The 22,628-nt window shown below is 43.4% G+C and overlaps 1 protein-coding gene across 4 annotated transcripts; it reads left to right on the top strand.

Moving 5' to 3' along the window:
• The first annotated feature begins 974 nt into the window (after positions 1 to 974).
• entpd6 (ectonucleoside triphosphate diphosphohydrolase 6) lies at positions 975 to 22,558 on the top strand. Of its 4 annotated transcripts, none has more exons than XM_078176180.1 (14): positions 975 to 1,087; positions 2,437 to 2,752; positions 4,340 to 4,416; positions 5,376 to 5,519; positions 5,627 to 5,702; positions 11,725 to 11,760; positions 11,955 to 12,043; positions 12,767 to 12,846; positions 13,495 to 13,559; positions 18,966 to 19,067; positions 19,154 to 19,294; positions 20,064 to 20,120; positions 20,689 to 20,801; positions 20,895 to 22,558. In XM_078176180.1, exons 2-14 carry the CDS (start codon positions 2,482 to 2,484, stop codon positions 20,976 to 20,978), a joined length of 1,335 nt encoding a protein of 444 aa, XP_078032306.1. In that variant the 5' UTR covers positions 975 to 1,087; positions 2,437 to 2,481; the 3' UTR covers positions 20,979 to 22,558. The 4 variants fall into 4 exon arrangements, 2 of the variants coding, with proteins under 2 accessions (XP_078032306.1, XP_078032307.1); XM_078176181.1 differs by having other exon boundaries at positions 985 to 1,087; positions 2,395 to 2,752; XR_013493682.1 differs by lacking the exons at positions 20,064 to 20,120; positions 20,689 to 20,801; positions 20,895 to 22,558 and adding an exon at positions 19,844 to 20,039 and having other exon boundaries at positions 19,154 to 19,800.
• The last annotated feature ends 70 nt before the right edge of the window (positions 22,559 to 22,628 follow it).

Genomic DNA, 22,628 nt, shown 5'->3' with positions numbered 1-22,628 from the left:
CAGAGTGTTTGCTGTCGGGGCCCCGAGCCTCTGAGACAAACAGGTCGGTCGAGTCAGCTACAGTCCCAGCTGGACGAGGACATCTAACTGGCCTACTGTCCTTGTCCCAGTATACAAGCACGGGAGGGGAATCCATTTATTGAGCCAAGTATGTGCGACTCCTCTACGATAGGTGGAGATATGCCCCCTTTCAGCTTGTTAGTATTGGACCTTTTTCCTGTTTACCTATTACGTCACAGACCAAACAATGGACAAACAAGTTAGCTACGGTTAGCTAGCAGCTAACTGCTACCATGGTGGACAACTTTACAGCTCTGTACATTTGGTCCGTCCAAAAAGTCACGGCTCTGGATGTAGATTTCTCCATGTTGTTACCGACTTCTTCTTCTCTTACACATTTAATGCTATTGGACTTCCGGGTCAAAGCCCGGGGCGGAAACTGTGGAGCATGCTCAGAGCGCCTCGGCCAGTTTGGGTCTGATTGACTGTATACATGCAGGAGTCACATGATCTGGGTGTGTTAGTCCCACTGTGACACATTCACTGCAGGACCATTTCACTCACACTGACATGTTCACAGGGATTTATATGAATCTGTTTTCTCTGTCGTCATGGAAACAAGTGTCATGTCTTTCCTCTATGAGCAACATCAGGGCTCCAAAAAAGAAAAGACACAAAGGGAAATAAATCAAACTGACTTGATGTAAAGTTGTGTGAGAGACACTGAAGACAGAGGGCGGGGCCTCACACTGCTCAGCACCTGTTTGGAGGAATGTGAAAGATTTTATCTTGTTGTGTTGAATGAGTTCAAATAAAGTTTTATTTCTCCGTGACATCAACATCCATTACTCAGTAACATCAATAATAATAATATCACACATATGAATGATTTTTATTTTTTTAATCTTTAAACAAAAGTGTTTTTGTGCTCTCGTGTTTTCGGGCACGTTACCACCTCCTGTCGCTCTGACGTCATCAGACGGCGCCGTGTTGTCAGCAGTAGCAGAGGTCTGTGGTGAAGACATGATGAAAACTAACGTGATTAACGTGTTCATTTAACGGAGCAGCTGTTGACGGGTCGAACTCGGTACGTAAACACGTTTTTACAACCGGAAGCTGGTGTTTGAGCTGTTAGCGTGTTGCTAATGTTCCGGCTCTATGCTAGCAGGCTAACCTGCTGCCTGTGTGTCAGCTAACTGTTAGCATCTGCACGCACAGCTCCCAGGAATGTGACTGAGCTCTGACACAACATGGAGGAGTTCATATTAATGTTGCTGCTCACAGACACTTGTCTTGAGTCACAGTCAGACATGTGACCATGTGACAGACAGTGGTGATGAAGACTGGTGTCTGTTCTTCACCTTCATCAGGCGGAGAGGAGCAGGACATTCAGATCTGTCATTAAATCACCTCAGTGAATATGTTCATACTACACTGCACACCAAACATCAGTGCATCATAGCAGGGGGATGTTTTCATGTGTCGATATGGTATTCATGTCATATACGTCATTAGTGTGACAGTACAAATTAAACTTTACATATCCGACCTGAATATGATCAGCAGCTCTTTCAGTCCAACAGACTCATTCTGCTGCAATAGAAATGTCTGTGGTGACGAACAGAGTGAAAACTTGATCATCTCAGATAAAACACATGTTGACTCAGTTTCCTTTGGTTCTTTAAGAGTTTGTCGGCACAGTCAGGTTCAGTTCAAGCGAGCAAAGTTATATGAGACTGTCTGCAAGACAGGTTCCTTCCCTGTGGGACGATAAAGATGAGCTCCAACATTTACTGGTTATTAGCTGCAACTCAGGAATGTCTTTAATAGCATGTGCAGGGTGTGTGACACACATTACTGGGACTGATGACTTCTACCAACAGGCTCATTTCACAGATGAATGTGTGAATGTGTGAATGATGACTCCACACCAAACTGTATTCAGATATTCATGAATCTAATGTTGGTTTGTTTAGAGACAAAACACCATCAGATCCTCAACACCTGCCTGCTCTTTATTTTTATTCACTGTTGTCATGTCACACATGATGTCATCCCTCCTCAACAATACTTGAGTTATATGTGAAGCACATTGTGTGTAACCATGAGTGTGTGTTGCTGTAGTTTCAGGTCCTGACTCACATGAACATGAATCAACCAACCTTCAGTCTGTATACTGAGCACTGAAGAGTGTAACCCTCCAGTTACAGGGTTTTTTTTTTGGGGAGTTTTTCCTGATCAGCTGTGAGGGTCATAAGGACAGAGGGATGTCGTATGCTGTAAAGCCCTGTGAGGCAAATTGTGATTTGTGATATTGGGCTTTATAAATAAAATTGATTGATTGATTGAGTCAGTGTTTATTCTCCTGTGTGTTTCTGTGTCTCCAAAACACAGCTCAGATATTTAATGAGGTCTTCTCTGTGATTGGTCCGTCAGACTGTCAGGATGCAGCTGTCGTAGCTCCACACAGAATGAGTCGTGATGAAGAGACCAAAGCTTGCCGGAGTCTTCCTCTTGGCGGGCTGCCTGCTCGCCTACCTGATGTTTGTGAAGCGTCACTACTCTGCTGCAAAGCCCGAAGCCTACAGACTACCTCCCCACCTCCGGCCCGCCACGCACCAGCCTGCAGACGTTAGGCCCGTCCCTGCCGCCGCTGCTGCTGCTGGACACAGCTTCCAGTATGGCATCATGTTTGATGCTGGGAGCACTGGGACCAGAGTCCATGTCTTCAAGTTCCAGATGGAGAATAATGGTAGAGTAGAGGACAGATGTGAGGCAGAGCCCCTGATATGAGTCCACACCAAACCCCATTCACATATCTGCTAATTTAACACCAGTTCACATGTTAATGAGGAGCAGTGGTGTATTCTGTAGGGCTGGTGGAAATGATCAACACAGCATAGTGTTGTTTGGCAATATTGAGTCAATACACAGATGTATTGAGTTTGATTTTTCCATTATGTAAATTATTATTATTGTAAGTTCAAATTACACATTTGGTGGCCCACTAGAATAATAGAATCTTTTTCAGATCATTAGATTCATTTTGCTGCAATAAAAATCATCGAAGTGAGACGAACAGAAAACTTTATGTCTCGTTCCATAAAACTGATGTTGACAAAGTTTTTTCCTTTGGGGACAAAATTTACAGGTGAAAATGGTAATAAATCACAATATGTTTTATCACAATACTCAGCACATGGCAACATCACAGTAGTATTGTATCATGACTGAAGTACGGTGATGATATCGTATCCCGAGTATTTTATGTAATACCATAATTTTATTTCTGATTTAATGGTCTGTTGCTGTAGCTGATATTTTTACACGCCAGAGTCTGTTCAAATATTTGATGACTCTCAGGCTGCTGTCAGCCCTAGAGTGGTCCCCTCTGGTCTGAATCAGGGACTCATGTTGTTCCAAAGTTGTATAATTGCCTAGAGTTGGTTCGTGTTCTCACGGCAGCATTTACAAGAGGACCAGATCAAATGCCGCGCACCAGAGTTCCTTTGGAACCAGACTGAGACCACCTCTTCAAGAAGGTCTCAGTCCGGTTGTTTTGGTGTGTTCACACAAACTGCACAAACGAACCTGACCAAACAGGACAGGTGTGAACGCAGCCTTAATGTCAGCTTAGGTTTGTAGTTTGTGGTGAAGTCTGTTGGAACATCAGATATTTGGAGCAGATACAGATATTTGGAGCAGAGGCTGATATGAAACAGGATATTTGGAAGTTAACTCTGTGTATTGGATGCTAAATGGATTCATTTGGATCCTTTCAGATTAAATTGTAAAGGCTTTTAGTGTATTTAAAATCCACACGTTGGCCCTAAACATTAATTACCAGATGTGAATCCCAGCAGACAAGAGGAGCTTTCAGCCTGTAAGTCGAGCTCTGCCGCCGCCGCCATTCGGTCCAAATGGACACAAACTCATTAGTGCGTTTGAGAGGTTTTTTGGTTTATTAGGCTTAGAGAAAGTTTCCTGCCGAGCTCGGCCAAATGCCTTCGTTATCGCATTTCTCCGCTAAGCTAAATCACACAGGCTGAGTGCTGTTTTGGCTCCTTTGTTAGCATCAGAGCTAACGGCACTAATGGCAGCACCTGTTAGTTATACGGACTGGGATTGTCATTAAGAGCTTAACGACAGCTCTAATGTCGGCACAGGTCCAGGGTCAGTCCGCCACGGGGACAGAATTCAATTAACTGTGGCTGTGAGGACTTATTGCCTTTCCTTCATCATGCCCCCCCCCCCCCCCCCCCCACACACACACACACACTCTCTAACATCTTTATTTTCTCTGCATGTTTTTGAATGTGTTTGTCATTTGTTCCTGCAGAAGCTCCCAAACTGGCCCACGAGACGTTCAGGGCCATCAAACCTGGACTGTCTGCGTACGCTGATGATCCAGAGAAGGTCGGTGTCACCAGAACACCAGATTTAACTAACTGAGAGTGAACGCCTCCCCCATTTCATCTCTAACCCATTTAACATCTTTAACTAGCAGCCATAAAACTGAACATGTGACAGAGCTCCATGTGCTTCACTCTCTCTGAACCTTTATCACATTGTTTTAACTGTAAATTGTCTTTTTTTCTTGTATTTGTCATTTTAAATATATTAATTTGTACTTACATTTTTATCAATATTACATCTCTTTTACAATTTTTTTGTATCACTATTAGTATGTCTATATTTTATTTTATTTATGTCTTTATTTATTTATGAATATTTTGATTTATATTTTGTATATTTATTTAGTTAGTTGGTTAGTTATATTTTTATTTATATATTAATTTATTTGTAATTTTTTAATGAATTACTTTTAACTTAGATATTTTTGTATCAGAATTACCATCCCTCTATTTTTCCACTTTTATCTTTATTTTTATTTTTTTTAGTAAAGATTCTTTAATGTCTTTAATTAGATACATTAAAGTGTTTGTGTTGTCCTCAGTCTGTCCGTCCACACAGGAGCTGCTCATACATCATTCAGCTGACGTCCTCTGTGTCTCCTCTCTGTGTCTCCTCTTTGTGTCTCCTCTGTGTCTCCTCTCTGTGTCTCCTCTTTGTGTCTCCTCTGTGTCTCCTCTCTGTGTCTCCTCTGTGTCTCCTCTCTGTGTCTCCTCTCTGTGTCTCCTCTGTGTGTCTCCTCTGTGTGTCTCCTCTCTGTGTCTCCTCTGTGTCTCCTCTCTGTGTCTCCTCTTTGTGTCTCCTCTTTGTGTCTCCTCTGTGTCTCCTCTTTGTGTCTCCTCTTTGTGTCTCCTCTGTGTCTCCTCTTTGTGTCTCCTCTGTGTCTCCTCTTTGTGTCTCCTCTCTGTGTCTCCTCTGTGTCTCCTCTCTGTGTCTCCTCTGTGTCTCCTCTGTCTGTCTAGTGTACAGCAGGAATCCTGGAGCTGCTGCTGGTGGCCAAGTCCAGCGTCCCCCCCTCCGTCTGGGACATCACCCCTGTGGTCCTGAAGGCCACAGCTGGCCTCCGACTGCTGCCTGGAGAGAAGGCCAAACACCTGCTGGACAGGGTGAGACACAGAGACACAGAGACAGAGACACACAGTGGTCTTTAGACTCAGGTACACAGACAGAGGAACGGTTCATGCTAACTCCTGTTCTCTTCCTGTGTGTCCAGGTGAGGGCGCTGTTTGAGGACTCTCCCTTTCTGTCCAGAGACGACAGCGTGTCCATCATGGACGGCACTGATGAAGGTATGACGTCTTTAAGTCCTCTGTATGTCTGGTGGAGAACCATCAGCTGGAGCTTTACAGTGACCGTCAGCTTGGTGTTTATCTGTCTGCTTACCTTCAGAGAGCCCCCACCCCTTTCAAAGAAGCCCCGCCCCTTAATGATGTGTAACTTTAAGCTGTAATAAAATGTAAACAGGTGAGTTGTATAGAAATGTCAGGGTGGGCTCTGTCAGGGTGGGCTCGGTCAGGGCGACTCTGTCAGGGTGGGCTCGGTCAGGGTGGGCTCGGTCAGGGTGGGCTCGGTCAGGGCGACTCTGTCAGGGTGGGCTCTGTCAGGGCGACTCTGTCAGGGTGGGCTCGGTCAGGGCGACTGTCAGGGTGGGCTTTGTCAGGGCGACTCTGTCAGGGTGGGCTCGGTCAGGGCGACTGTCAGGGTGGGCTCTGTCAGGGAGACTCTGTCAGGGTGGGCTCTGTCAGGGCGACTCTGTCAGGGTGGGCTCTGTCAGGGCGACTCTGTCAGGGTGGGCTCTGTCAGGGCGACTCTGTCAGGGTGGGCTCTGTCAGGGCGGCTCTGTCAGGGTGGGCTCTGTCAGGGTGGGCTCTGTCAGGGCGGCTCTGTCAGGGTGGGCTCTGTCAGGGCGACTGTCATGGTGGGCTTTGTCAGGGCGACTCTGTCAGGGTGGGCTCTGTCAGGGTGGGCTCTGTCAGGGCGACTCTGTCAGGGCGACTCTGTCAGGGTGGGCTCTGTCAGGGTGGGCTCTGTCAGGGCGACTCTGTCAGGGTGGGCTCGGTCAGGGCGACTCTGTCAGGGCGACTCTGTCAGGACGGCTCTGTCAGGGTGGGCTCTGTCAGGGCGGCTCTGTCAGGGTGGGCTCGGTCAGGGCGGCTTGGTCAGGGCGACTCTGTCAGGGTGGGCTCTGTCAGGGTGGGCTCTGTCAGGGCGGCTCTGTCAGTCTTGTGAGAGTTACGTGTTTACGTTCCACCACAACGTTTCCCCTCACTGTCGTGCAGAACATGAGTGAACTGTTTTGTGGCAGTCAGAATAAACACGATGTGCAGGGGGCTGCTGTGATTGGTTCAGCTCACAGTCACATGATCAGTCACATGTGGAGAAGAGGCTGTGATTGGAAAAAACTTTATTGGCAAAAATTGAATAATTACATATCAACAGATCGAAACAATATCACGACACAAAACATTACCATATATGCTGTATGGATTTTGGACGTTACTCCTACCTAAAATGAATCAGTCCACACAGAGGCGACTTGTATCTGTGAGGCTGTGGCTCCTCTGGCTCCCTTCCAGGACCTTTTTTTCATCTGTCAGGACTGATTACATCATCAACCCAGCAACAAGCTGGAGAGCTTGTGTGCATAGAAGTGTGTCACAGTGGGAAAGATGGACTGTGGCTTCATTTTGTAAAAAAACAAGATGACAAGGCAAAGTGCATGTTCATCGGCTGCAAGTCCGGTTGCAATCAAATCTGAAGCATTTACGGAAACATCAATGTTCACAAGTGTACCGCGAAGATGTCTTGCGGTCTCCGAGCCTGAGTGTGTCGGCCTGTGCCAGCACCAGCACATCGCCAGCACCTGCAGTAGTGTCAGGGACAGAAAGCCATGACACATTAGTCTTCAGTGTTTCTATGTATTGACTTCATCTGGTTGCAGCTCGTGTTGCTGCCACTGAATGTTTTTTAGTTTCAGCACTGTGTGAGTGAGTTTCCCTCTATAATGTCACCTGTTAACCACAAGGTGTCACTGCTGCTGCCACAGTGTAATATAAAGTCCAGGTCCTGTGTGTCGGTTGTGGCTCAATAAGTACAGTTTGACATTGACAATGTTTTCTAACACACGTCTGTGTGACTCGTACACTTACTAACACGTACTGACTCTGTGAATGTTCAGTTAATAGCCCAAATCTGCAGGAAAGCCCAATCAGTCTTTTTTCAGCATTGGCAGTATAAAAACAAAATCGGGGAGTGCAGCAAAATGCCGCCTACCTACTTTTGTTTATACAGAATGTGCCTTTTTCGGGGCAATGGGGGGCGTGAGCAAGTAACAAAACGTGTAGCTCAGCGTGTGACGTAAACAGTGACGTGGGAGGGAAGCCGCGGCTGGTCAGTCCTTCGGCGATTCTCTCGTAAGTCGGCCCATCCTTCACCGTCCCCGTCATCTGATGGTTAATGGCCTCTTCGTTTGCGAGGACAAGGAGGGCGCGCAATTCCTTGTCTCCCCAGTTGCTCATCTTTACAGTGTCTGTCAGGTTTGTGTTTCCCTCTTGCTACTAGCTGCTCGCTAATTCCTGCTATCAGCTGTTTCCTGTTTATCCACCGCCAGTGGCTCGCACGTGCGGCGTCATCAACAGCTCCTCCCACAAGTCATCTACAGCTCCTCCCACAAGTCATCAACAGCTCCTCCCACAAGTCATCAACAGCTCCTCCCACAAGTCTTCAACAGCTCCTCCCTCAAGTCATCAACAGCCCCTCCCACAAGTCATCAACAGCCCCTCCCACAAGTCATCAACAGCTCCTCCCACAAGTCATCTACAGCTCCTCCCACAAGTCATCAACAGCTCCTCCCACAAGTCATCTACAGCTCCTCCCACAAGTCATCAACAGCTCCTCCCACAAGTCATCAACAGCTCCTCCCACAAGTCATCAACAGCTCCTCCCACAAGTCATCTACAGCCCCTCCCACAAGTCATCAACAGCTCCTCCCACAAGTCATCAACAGCTCCTCCCACAAGTCATCAACAGCTCCTCCCACAAGTCATCAACAGCTCCTCCCACAAGTCTTCAACAGCTCCTCCCTCAAGTCATCAACAGCTCCTCCCACAAGTCATCAACAGCCCCTCCCACAAGTCATCAACAGCCCCTCTTGTTGCAGTGGACCAAAAAGGTTCCACCAATATGTCTACCCTACAAGGCGGAAAATAGGGCACCTCGGATCAACTCGCCAATCCGGCTCTGTGTGTCTAAACGCTTGCAGCTTGCCAGCAAAACGGCCCAACATTCGCCGAAAATCTGGCAGTGTAAAAGGAGCTAATAATAATAATAATAACAGGTGACCTCTGTCTTCCCCGGTATTGGAATCAAACTTTGAGTCAATAAGAATTGGAATTGATAAAATTCAAATGATACATCACCCTGAAGCTGGAAACGCACCGGTGCTGTTGTGGCACATTAGGTGACCTGTGTCGAGTGTCGCCATGAGCACACACCAGACAGGTCTTCAGATGCGTCCTTTGAAGGCTGCAGCCCTTAACTGAGACACAGCTGATGTGTTGGAATGTGCGTGACATCATGTCTGTTGTGTTCATGTTACTGTGTGGTGACCGAGACAGGACGCCATCACTGTCTCCGCTTGTACTTCCTGCAGTAGATGAACTTCCTGTGGATCTCCAGTGTTGGTTACAGACTGACATAAACTGAGTGTGTGATCCTGACGGAGCTGCAGCATGGACACTTGTATGGATCCAGATGTGGAGGCCTCAGCTGCCAGATGTTTTGGCCCAGCTGTGACCTCCCTCCTTCCCCGCTGCACTAATACCTCTGTAGATGTGCTGTATCTATATATGACATGTAGGTCCTGTGTTTGAGAGGCGCTCGCTCTGTGTGCACATATAATCCTTTTAAAGTAGTTCATACAAGCAATTATGGCCATGTGGGATAATGTCCCACTTAATCTTGGGGGGGATTATGTGGCGCGTTTATTCCTGAGGCTGAAATGTTTTCTCCTTCCCTCTGAGTGGGATCAGCTCGTTACTCCCATAAATGTCTTTTAATGATTACTGAATTAACTGCGCTCCACTTTCCCTCTAATGGACACACTCCTGCTCTCGTCCATCAGCCTTATTATCGCGCACATATTTGGCCGGTCTTGGCCTGGATGCTCGGAGATTACCCCGAATGGAGAGACTTATTGTTAATGCAGACCTCTGAGTGGTTAGCGGGGGGCGGTGGCAGCGGTCGGCGGCGTGCTAAGTGCCGGTGTTTGGCTTCCTGACCTAAAGCAGAGCGTCTCTGAGCGCCTGTTTGTTTTGTTTGGAAATAGCTTCTTAGAGGTGGGTGGTAAAGCTCCATGATACAGTTTCTGTCAGGCTCTTTCATCATCCGCCGGGGTCAGAGGTCGCTGCTAAAAGGCTCTAATGCACGCAGCCCAGTGACGGACGCTAATGTCGTCTTTGAGTTGACCTGAATAAGCAGATCTGTCCTCCGTCAGCTCACAACACGTCTTTACTCTCACCATTCATCTTCATGTATTCACTGAGCGTCCAGGAGGACTCGCTAATGTTCGTTAGCTTGTTAACACACAGAATATTCATAACAGGTAACGTTCTACAGACACACGTTTGTGATCAGCTGTTGAGTTTGTTCACACGTACATTTACAGAACATACAGCAAAGAGAAATGAAGTGACGTCTGATATTGAATAACTACAATCATACGCAACAAGGAAAAGATGATGATGATGATGATGATGATGGTGATTGTAGAGATGGAGGAAGGTCGTTCCAAACAGATGCTTCTCTGTATTTCAATGAATATTTATTAAGAGAAGTTTTGACGGAGCAGAAGAAAGTCCTCAGAGTGTGATGTGAATATGACTGAGTGTCTGGAAAACACTCGACACATCGGACCATCATTATTACATGAGCTGGGATCACCTGTTTTGAATCGTGGTGTGACTTTAAGATCACTTTAAGGTCAAGGTCCAACACCTGTTCTGAGCGCTAAACTTCAGCCATGTGAGGCTCAACGACAGATAAAAGTGTTGATGAGGCTGGATGTTGTTTCATCACAGCCTGCAGTATGTGACCGTCAGGATAATGTTCTGCTCCTCCTCAGAGGGACGATGCTCTCACATGAAAGTTCATGGATACTGGCTGATATTTAAACTTTATTGATACAGCACTTTACATACAAAAATAATGCAACACAAAGTACTTCACACAATAAACACACACACACACACACACACACACACACACACTCTCACTTCACAAGCTGAAGATATCTTTCTTGTCTCTGAGGAGCAATTTGTGGTGCAGCCAGCAGCAGAACAATAGAAATAACAATGACAGGAAGTGAGAAACATCGGAGGCATGATACTCACAATGCAAAACAATTTTAGATTTGTTAATAAGTGAGTAAATTAAATACTATACATAAATAAGTGATGAAATAGAAGAATATGTAAGCTGAAGAGAGAGATTAACAAAAATAAATAAATACACAATGATCATAAATACAAAATTTAAAAATAAATATTAATAATATTAATAATAATAATGAAATAAAATAAAAGCCAGTTCCATTTAAAGCCAGGCTGAGTTTGTTTTTAACTGACACATTTACCAATATTTAAAAAAAATCACTAAAACCATTGTTAATATCAGAAGGGAAAGTAAAGTAACTCAGTAAAATGTTTTTAATATATTTTTAATCAAATTCAATATTTATTGTGGTGGGGCTCACAGCTGACTCATATATGATTCATATTTAGTGACAGGATGTTTGTAGACCTGCAGTGAGTTATTGCACTTATATTTTCTGGTCATGTGTCGAATATAGATGTAAATATATGAATAAATGTGAGATGAAGAGATTCGGCGTCATGATGACAGAACATGACACCTCCTCCATCAAGGCTTTAAATGAGGTGAACTCATCGTCAGGTCGTCTCAGTTAGATAAATACATCTGGTCCTTCAGTAATGACTGTGGAGACAGTCTGGCTTTGACAAGACAACAATAACAATAATGATAATAATAATAATAATAACAATAATAAGACAGAATCTTTTCCTATGAAGCTGCTTCAAACACAACAGACAGTGATGGAGCAGCTGTGGCTGACTCATATGATGTCATATGATGTCATATAACACGTTAACACACCTTTTTATTCACTCCTTCACTCTATGAGATCATATCTATGATTTTGTATTCATACGTTGTTTCTGAATTCACTGTCTGACATAGTAACCATGGAAACACATGTAAATGTGTTGATGGACTCTGTCTCTGTGTCTGCAGGGATCTCTGCCTGGATCACTGTCAACTTCCTCACTGGTGACCACACACACACACACACACACACACACAGTGTATATATATGCTCAGTAACAGGAAGTGTGTGTGATAAGATTAATGTGCAGTAAAGAAACAGTGATCACCTGTTATTGTATTAAACTGGAGCTCTGTGTCTGTCCCTGTCTCTGTCTGTCCCCCCCCCTCTCTGTCTCTGTCTCTGTCTCTGTCTCCAGGTGACCTCCACAGTGTGGACTCTTCCACAGTGGGGATGTTGGACCTGGGTGGGGGGTCGACTCAGATCACCTTCAGCCCTCAGGACGAGGTGAGGACGAGGGACACTGACACACACAGAGGACACTGACAGGCTGCAGTTCATCATCTCATCACCACACACATCTTCATCTCCTCCTCTTCCTCCTCCTGTGAGGGGTGGGGTTAAACTGTAACACATGAAGTGATTAGAAACACCTCAGCATCCCCGTAGTGTCCTCTGTCCTCCTCTGGAGCTGTGAGAACTCTCAGAGAGGACATGCCCTCTGAGGAGCTCCGCCCAGAGCTGTAAACCTTCAGGGGATTTTTCTGTTTGAATTCACACCACCAGCAGGAATGCTGAGGTGACATTCTGTAAGCCGCCCCGGCAGTCGGCATAGCAACGTCACATTCACCGTCGGAGGTTATGTTTTCAGGTTGTTTGTCCCATTCTCTCAAACGTGATATCTCAGGAATTTCTTCAGATTTGTCACCAACGTCCGCTCGGACTCAACAAAGGACTGATTAGATATTGGTGGTCAAAGGTCAAAAGTCAAGGTCACTGTGACCTTGACTGTCTCATTCTTGTGAACATGATATCTAAAGGTGTTGAAGGAATTTCCACAAATTTGGCTCAAATGTCCACTTAGACTGAAGAATGAAGTGATGAGAGTTTGGTGTTCAAGGTCAAAGGTCACTGTGACTTCACAGAACATATTTTTGGCCATAATTGATAAATGTTTACACAAATTATAACAAACTCATGTCTGATGATTTTGTGTTTGTGTGTGTGCAGAAAACCATCCAGACCTCACCCATCGACTACATCAGGTCCTTCCAGATGTTCAACAACACACACACTGTCTACACTCACAGGTACACACGCACACGCACACACGCACACACTTCATTCACCCTGCACTGTTCAACAGCAGTGTTCACACTGTCAGAGGATAATTGAATCAATACGTGAATCAATACCTGAATCAATAAGTGAATCAGTAACTGAATCAATACCTGAATCAATAACTGAATCAATACCTGAATCAATAACTTAATCAATAAGTGAATCAATAACTGAATCAATAAGTGAATCAATAACTGAATCAATAAATGAATCAATACCTGAATCAATAAGTGAATCAATACCTGAATCAATATCTGAATCAATAACTGAATCAATACCTGAATCAATAAGTGAATCAATAAGTGAATCAATACCTGAATCAATAACTGAATCAATACCTGAATCAATAAGTGAATCAATACCTGAATCAATAACTGAATCAATAAGTGAATCAATACCTGAATCAATGAGTGAATCAATAACTGAATCAATAACTGAATCAATACCTGAATCAATACCTGAGTCAATATCTGAATCAATACCTGAATCAATAAGTGAATCAATACCTGAATCAATAAGTGAATCAATACCTGAATCAATAAGTGATTTAATACCTGAATCAATAAGTGATTCAATACCTGAATCAGTAACTGAATCAATACCTGCTCTGTCTGCAGTTATCTGGGTCTCGGCCTGATGTCGGCTCGTCTCACAGTGTTAGGAGGCGTGGATGCTTCTCCTCGTACGTAACTTCATTCTTCCTCTGTGGTTTTTTCTTTCTTGTTTTTCAGTTTGATTCATCCTCGTCTTTTTACCCCCCCACAACACACACACACACACACACACACACACACACACACACACACCAGATAAATAAGCCATTATCTAATCTTTTAATAACACAGCAAGATTAATTCTTCCTCTGCTCTGCCAGCTGTTACTGCTGCAGGACACACATACAGCCTGTCTGTCCCTCTGTCTGTCTGTCTGTTTGTCCGTCCCTCTGTCTGTACCTCTATCTGTCTGTCTATCCGTCAGAGCTGATAGTTATCAGAAACATGTCCGCTCTGCTCATATATATGTATATATCATGTGCGCAACACAGTCAGAAACATGTCCGCTCTGCTCATATATATGTATATATCATGTGCGCAACACAGTCAGAAACATGTCCGCTCTGCTCATATATATGTATATATCATGTGCGCAACACAGTCAGAAACATGTCCGCTCTGCTCATATACAGTACAGGCCAAAAGTTTGGACACACCTTCTCATTCAATGCGTTTTCTTTATTTTCATGACTATTTACATTGTAGATTCTCACTGAAGGCATCAAAACTATGAATGAACACATGTGGAGTTATGTACTTAACAAAAAAAGGTGAAATAACTGAAAACATGTTTTATATTCTAGTTTCTTCAAAATAGCCACCCTTTGCTCTGATTACTGCTTTGCACACTCTTCAGAGGTGTTTAGCACTTGTTGGCCCCTTTGCCTTCACTCTGCGGTCCAGCTCACCCCAAACCATCTGGATTGGGTTCAGGTCCGGTGACTGTGGAGGCCAGGTCATCTGCCACAGCACTCCATCACTCTCCTTCTTGGTCAAATAGCCCTTACACAGCCTGGAGGTGTGTTTGGGGTCATTGTCCTGTTGAAAAATAAATGATCGTCCAACTAAACACAAACCGGATGGGATGGCATGTCGCTGCAGGATGCTGTGGTAGCCATGCTGGTTCAGTGTGCCTTCAATTTTGAATAAATCCCCAACAGTGTCACCACCAAAACACCCCCACACCATCACACCTCCTCCTCCATGCTTCACAGTGGGAACCAGGCATGTGGAATCCATCCGTTCACCTTTTCTGCGTCTCACAAAGACACGGCGGTTGGAACCAAAGATCTCAAATTTGGACTCATCAGACCAAAGCACAGATTTCCACTGGTCTAATGTCCATTCCTTGTGTTTCTTGGCCCAAACAAATCTCTTCTGCTTGTTGCCTCTCCTTAGCAGTGGTTTCCTAGCAGCTATTTGACCATGAAGGCCTGATTGGCGCAGTCTCCTCTTAACAGTTGTTCTAGAGATGGGTCTGCTGCTAGAACTCTGTGTGGCATTCATCTGGTCTCTGATCTGAGCTGCTGTTAACTTGCCATTTCTGAGGCTGGTGACTCGGATGAACTTATCCTCAGAAGCAGAGGTGACTCTTGGTCTTCCTTTCCTGGGTCGGTCCTCATGTGTGCCAGTTTGGTTGTAGCGCTTGATGGTTTTTGCGACTCCACTTGGGGACACATTTAAAGTTTTTGCAATTTTCCGGACTGACTGACCTTCATTTCTTAAAGTAATGATGGCCACTCGTTTTTCTTTAGTTAGCTGATTGGTTCTTGCCATAATATGAATTTTAACAGTTGTCCAATAGGGCTGTCGGCTGTGTATTAACCTGACTTCTGCACAACACAACTGATGGTCCCAACCCCATTGATAAAGCAAGAAATTCCACTAATTAACCCTGATAAGGCACACCTGTGAAGTGGAAACCATTTCAGGTGACTACCTCTTGAAGCTCATGGAGAGAATGCCAAGAGTGTGCAAAGCAGTAATCAGAGCAAAGGGTGGCTATTTTGAAGAAACTAGAATATAAAACATGTTTTCAGTTATTTCACCTTTTTTTGTTAAGTACATAACTCCACGTGTTCATTCATAGTTTTGATGCCTTCAGTGAGAATCTACAATGTAAATAGTCATGAAAATAAAGAAAACACATTGAATGAGAAGGTGTGTCCAAACTTTTGGCCTGTACTGTATATGTATATATCATGTGCGCAACACAGTCAGAAACATGTCCGCTCCGCTCATAGATATGTATATATCATGTGCGCAACACAGACAGAAACATGTCCGCTCCGCTCATATCAGATGTTACGCTAGACTTTTTCGTCGCCGGTTATTTTGACCAACAGGGTCATAAAAATCCGGTCATAATCTATTTTTACCGGTCATTTTAATTTCCTTTTTAAAATGATAATAAAGATATTCAAAGACATTTAGTTTTCATTCGTTCGTTTTTAATAAATCCAACAAGCAAGTTATAAAGTGTGCATTAATAAGGACATGAACGAAAAGATGAACAGACATCCACACACCCGTGCCATTAGGCTTCACCCTGGACACACCGGATGCCACTAACGCGTCCGGTGTGTCCAGAGCGTTATGTAGTTATGTCTGTAGGCTCGGTGACACAAAATTAAAATTGCAATGAAGTGATTATGGTATTGAAAAATGTGTTCGGTTATGCACTGTTGTGTTATTTTAAATTATAAACACGGTATTTTCTCCTCACGTTCCTCAGTGCGCGCTGTTGTTATTTTATTTTGAAAATTGGCCGGATTCTCTCGTCTTTTCTGTGTCCGACTTCCTGTTTGATATGATCCGCTCTATCCAGCTTGACAGAAGTGCTCGCGGCTCGCGTGAAAAATAGACCAGACGCCGAACTGAAGCGCTGCCTCCGCTGCGCGAATATGCTTTTCGTGGGTGGAATCCGGGAAAATCATGAATATTAATGAGGGGATAGCAGGAGATTATCCAGTCACGTTGGTTAAGTCCCTGATCCAATCCAAAAAGGCCAAAATCCGTCATTTGACTGCATCACTCGCTCGTGCTTCATCGCAGGGAAGGAGACTGTGATTGTAATGAGAATATTTATTATTAAACTAACGTTAGTCAAACGAATTTCTCTGATTCGCGTGTGTGACCACCCCTGTAAGAGGACAGGGAGGAAGCCAGCCGCTCCTCACAGCTTGGCTCACTGTGTGGAAGCCAATATGTCCTTAGGTGGAACACATTGATGTAATATTAATAAAAATTTGAGAGTGCTAATTTTTTCTACCCTTCTACCCATGATTGTGATGCAGAAGTTGGACTGTGTAGGCCGTGTTCTATATATATCCATGGTGTAGGCTACTAGTTTGACTTCAGAGTCTGATCTGACATGATATTATCCAGTTTTGCAATGCTGTGCGGGCTGATCTGGTCACCTACCACAATTCAAATAGCCTAGGTCTAAGCCAGGCACATTAGAATAATTATTCAATATATAAATAATTTCTACATAATTAAATTATAGCAATGCAAGTAATTATTCAATATATAAATAATTTCTACATAATTAAATTATAGTAATGGAAAGTAATTATTCAATATATAAATAATTTCTACATAATTAAATTATAGTAATGGAAAGTAATTATTCAATATATAAATAATTTCTACATAATAGAATTATAGCAATGCAAGTAATTATTCAATATATAAATAATTTCTACGTAATTAAATTATAGTAATGGAAAGTAATTATTCAATATATAAATAATTTCTACGTAATTAAATTATAGCAATGCAAGTAATTATTCAATATATAAATAATTTCTACGTAATTAAATTATAGTAATGGAAAGTAATTATTCAATATATAAATAAGTTCTACGTAATTAAATTATAGCAATGCAAGTAATTATTCAATATATAAATAAGTTCTACATAATTAAATTATAGTAATGCAAGTAATTATTCAATATATAAATAAGTTCTACATAATTAAATTATAGCAATGCAAGTAATTATTCAATATATAAATAAGTTCTACATAATTAAATTATAGCAATGCAAGTAATTATTCAATATATAAATAAGTTCTACATAATTAAATTATAGTAATGCAAGTAATTATTCAATATATAAATAATTTCTACATAATTAAATTATAGTAATGCAAGTAATTATTCAATATATAAATAATTTCTACATAATTAAATTATAGCAATGCAAGTAATTATTAAATATATAAATAAGTTCTACATAATTAAATTATAGCAATGCAAGTAATTATTCAATATATAAATAAGTTCTACATAATTAAATTATAGCAATGCAAGTAATTATTCAATATATAAATAATTTCTACATAATTAAATTATAGTAATGCAAGTAATTATTAAATATATAAATAAGTTCTACATAATGGAATTATAGTAATGGCGTAAATAAGAAGAACGATCAACTATTTACAATGTAGGCCTATTAACACAACCTAATGATCAAACAAAAGAGCAAACAAATGAATTTCTCTTTTATAGAAATATCCAAGATTACAAAGGCAAACGAATCAACATTTCTCTCTAGCCTCACAATTTCGTTACAGCTGTTTGGTGCATGAAGGCGAAGTTGACATGCATTTTCATTTCTAAGTAACAGCGGCAGACTGGCTGTAGAGAAGATATGAATGAAGGAATGATGACGTAGCTCTGGCTGGGGTGCGAGTTTGACTGACAGGCTGCCTGTCCAGTCCTAGCGCTTGAGGGCGGGACTTTTGCTAATGTTTCCCAGATTCCGCCTACGAAAAGCATATTCGCCTCCGCTGCTGGGCGCTGCGCTTCAGTTCCGCGTCCGGTGTGTCCAGGCCGTTATGTCAACAACGCTACATGAAGCAGATGAATAACTTTTTCTCTGCAGTGTGAAAACGGCAGCCACTTAACCCACTGACTGTACACTCTGCCGCCAAGTGGGCAGGGGTGGTAATTGCAACCGGTCAAAATGACGGACGGCCTTCAGATTTTCTGGTCATTGTTGTAAAAAAACGGTCAATGACCGAGAATATCCGGTTAACGCAACCCCTGACTCATATATATGTATATATCATCTGTGCAACACAGACAGCAGGTTTCTAACAGGAAGTGACTGGTGTTGTGTTGTCATGGTGACGTCACTGTGAGTCAGTCTGTATGAATAAAGATATGTGTCTCAGATTCAGTGGTCCAACAACAGGTCCTTAACGGACATTAGATCTAATGTCATCCATCCATCTGTTCATTTGAAGCCCTTCAAAATAAAAGTCCCCATCTTTAAAATATTATAATACTGTCATTTTACTATGTACTCAGTCTGATTACCCTGTTCCTCCACTGACCTCTGCACAGCTCCACAGGTAAACTACACACCTGTGGTGAAGGTAGACATAATTTGGTTAAAAGGTTAAAGGTGTTGTGGGCGTGTCTTAGAAAGGGTTAAATGTGACTGAGGTCTGATAACAGGTCCTGTGTGTGTGTGTGTGTGTGTGTGTGTGTGTGTGTGTGTGTGTGTGTGTGAGAGAGCAGTAGGCGGCAGCACTGAGCTGGTCAGTCCCTGCCTTCCTCCGGAGTCGTCGGTCAGATGGGAGCACGCCGATGTCATCTACACTGTGAAGGGACAGAAGGCAGGTGAGCGCGGTGCAGGGATCTGATTGGACGATGAGTTCTGGTTGGTTACCCATCATGTAGCTGGAGTGTGTGTGTGTGTGTTTCAGGGGAGCCAGTGTACGAGGCGTGTCTGACCAAGGTGGAGAAGGTTCTGTACAGGAAGGTGATGAAGGCGTCCGAGGCTGAAGACGTGGAGTTCTACGCCTTCTCCTACTACTATGACCGAGCCGTCGACCTCGGGGTCATCGGTAGGACGCTAATGCTAATGCTAATGCTAATATTGGATGTTGATGACACTCAGCTGTTTGAATCATTACACGACTGAATCATGACGTAGGACCACCGATTTAGAGCCGCCACCACGTTCCTTTACCGACAGTCACACTGTGGGTACAGACGGGCTTCATATGAAACATGGACAGAGTGCAGGGTTCTGCTGCAGCTCTGTGAAACCACCATGTGATGTTGACATGTCTGACACATGACCAGGACACATCACTCATGGTATCATTGATGATGTCACTGCTGTCACCTGTGATACAGATCTGAACTCACATCTGTCACATCATCGCCAACACCGGACTGTGTTCTCTGCAGTCACCCTGAACATCTCTCAGGTGTTTCCAGGTGTCTCCAGGTGTCTCCAGGTGTCTTTCGGGTGTTTCCAGGTGCCTCCAGGTGTCTCTCAGGTGTCTCCAGGTGTCTCTCAGGTGTCTCCAGGTGTCTCTCAGGTGTTTCCAGGTGTCTCTCTCAGGTGTTTCTCAGGTGTCTCTCAGGTGTTTCTCAGGTGTTTCCAGGTGTTTCCAGGTGTCTCTCTCAGGTGTTTCCAGGTGTCTCTCTCAGGTGTTTCCAGGTGTCTCTCCCAGGTGTCTCTCAGGTGTTTCCAGGTGTCTCTCCCAGGTGTCTTTCAGGTGTTTCCAGGTGTCTCCAGGTGTCTCTCAGGTGTCTCCAGGTGTCTCTCAGGTGTCTCCAGGTGTTCTGTGGTTCTCATGTGCTGTGATGTGTTTGTGTGTTCAGAGGAGAAGACGGGTGGGACCATCCGAGTGGCTGATTACATCACTGGAGCTAAAAGAGGTGAGACGGCGCCCTCTGCCTGTCAGCACTGATAACTGCACTCTGTCCTGTCCAACATTTAGAGACATGTCTGTCCCTGATCATTGGACTCTGTAGGATGGAGAGTGTCCGTAGAATCATCCTGTGATGATAAAGTCTGACCTCATTAATATCTGATGTTCTAATTAGATTCACTTTAATTTCACTCTGTTTCTAAATGAAGAATAAATTCTGTCTGAACCACGAAAATGTTTCCAGACTGTCTCCTCAAGGCAAAGTCAATGGCTGACGGTCGTCTCCGTCCAAACGGTTTCATGATGAACAGAGTCCTGAGGGACACCTTAAGATTCTGTATCTGGACTTTGGACACTGAGGGAACTCCTCGTCACAGATCTGAAGTCTTTAAATCTTTATTCTGAATAAACATGTTTTATAAAATCTTTTTCATGTTTGTATCATAAAGTTTTTGTTCTGTATTTGTGTTCTTGTTGTTTTTGTCCCTTTAAATATGTTTTGTTGTGATGCACTGAGGGAACTCCCTCTGGGCTCAGACCTGTGAACTGATCTGAGATCTGCTGTGTTGTCTCAGTGTGCAGCGGTCCGTCCGTCAGTCCTCTGCAGAGCCCCTTCCTCTGTCTGGACCTGGTCTACATCTCAGTCCTGCTGCAGGAGCTCGGCTTCCCCCCACACAAACAGTTCAAGGTGAGGAACACCTCAGGGTCTGGGTCTGGGTCTGGGTCTGGATCAGGATGACCACAGTGTGTGTAATGACCAGTGTCTCTGTCTGTGTCCCAGTTGGCGAGGACGATTGGTGGCGTGGAGACCAGCTGGGCTCTCGGAGCGACGTTTCATTACATCGAGTCTCTGAAGAGACACTGAAGCTTTTATTGTGAAAGGACTCACACACTTCCTGAATGTTAGGAGGAGATCCTGGACTTCCTCCCGAAGACTCACCATGACCTCATACAGCACCAAGTCCGCCCCCCCAAAAAAAAAACCCTCTGTGGAGCCTGACACCTGCTGGTGAAAAGCAGCTCTCCTATTGGCTGGTTCCAGGTGATGTCACGCTGAAAGTTAGGAGCTCAACTTAAACTGGACCCAAAAAATAAAACCTAATTAATGAATTAAATTAAAATAAATAAATAAAAACGGGAAAATTAAAAATAATAAAGATAATAATAATAACAATAAGAAAGGGTCCCACAGGAAGTGAAGACAATTATAGACTGGACTTTGTCCTGCAGACGTTTAGCAGACGGACTCATCACTTCCTGCTCTTCACCTGCAGCCGTCAGGCTCCACACCCCTCTGACATCACATCTGACCGTCCAATCAAATGCTGCTCTGCTCCTCAGACTCCGTCCAGGTGGACGCGGCTGCACTTTGCTTCATGTCTCAGCTCTGAAGGACGACTCGTCTCGTTCCTGAACAAAGTGACCTCATGGAAACACTCACAAACAGTCGACCTCACAGGCGGTGGTGAAACATTACTGCGTATATCTACTTGAGTACTGTACTCGAGTATTTTCTGCTACTTAATAAACTTGTGCTGCACTACGTTCATCTGAAGGATCATTTTCAGATCGAGATTTAACGTCTGATCAGTTTAACAGATGTGACGCGCTCTGATAAATCCAGCGACTCAGTTTACTGAGAAGCTCCGATGAGTTAATACTCTAATAGTAATTGAGTACTTTGACTTTTACATGTGATACCTGCAGTACTTTTTGATGCTTGTACTTGTACTCGAGTAAAAGATGAGTGTTCCACTGCTGCTCAAAGATGACTGACAGTTTTTACCTCCGGCTCATTCAGCAGAGACTCAAAAGTTCACGAGCTGCGACGTTTCAGATGTTAAAGAATATTTCATGTCTAATCAGGTTTATGAATGGATCAGACCTGCACATGATATTTCTACTGACACTCAATGTTTGTGCCAAAAATATTTTATCAACTTTTTTTTCAGACATTTTAAATTTTTTGGCTATTTTATCATTTTTTTCTGACATTTTATTGACATTTTTTTGGACATTATTTTCAAGTTTTTTTCCGAAATTTTTCCAGCATATTTTTGTTTTTCATAGATGTTAGGGTTATATGCGTCACAGGCCTTTTGAAAGAGAAAGACATTTTTAACAGATATTTTTCAGTTTGAATCTTTGAGTATTAACTTTAAAAATTTACATCACATTTGAGACTTTTTGGAAACACTGATAAGTTTGAGACGTTTACTGAAGCGCTAAAACTTTACAGAGTGGATCTGAAGTGAGGACACACCGTCTGCTCCTCGGCCCCAGTTTCACCAGTAAACACAGTCACTGGGTTCCCGTCTCTGACCTCATCATCATCTCTTCTGTTTGTATCGACGGCTGATTGTTTTCTACTCTGAAGGACTTCCTGTTTTTACATGTTTGTGTGTTCGCTATAAAATCTGCAATAAACACGTGAATGTTTCTGAAGTGACGAGTCAGTGTTTGATTTAACGTCTGACAGCTGTCAACTCGACTCACCGAGTTACTCCAAATATCT

The sequence above is a fragment of the Epinephelus lanceolatus genome, chromosome 17 (assembly GCF_041903045.1).
Source record: "Epinephelus lanceolatus isolate andai-2023 chromosome 17, ASM4190304v1, whole genome shotgun sequence".
Lineage (NCBI taxonomy): Eukaryota > Metazoa > Chordata > Actinopteri > Perciformes > Serranidae > Epinephelus > Epinephelus lanceolatus.
This window is presented reverse-complemented; position numbering and strand designations above follow the sequence as displayed.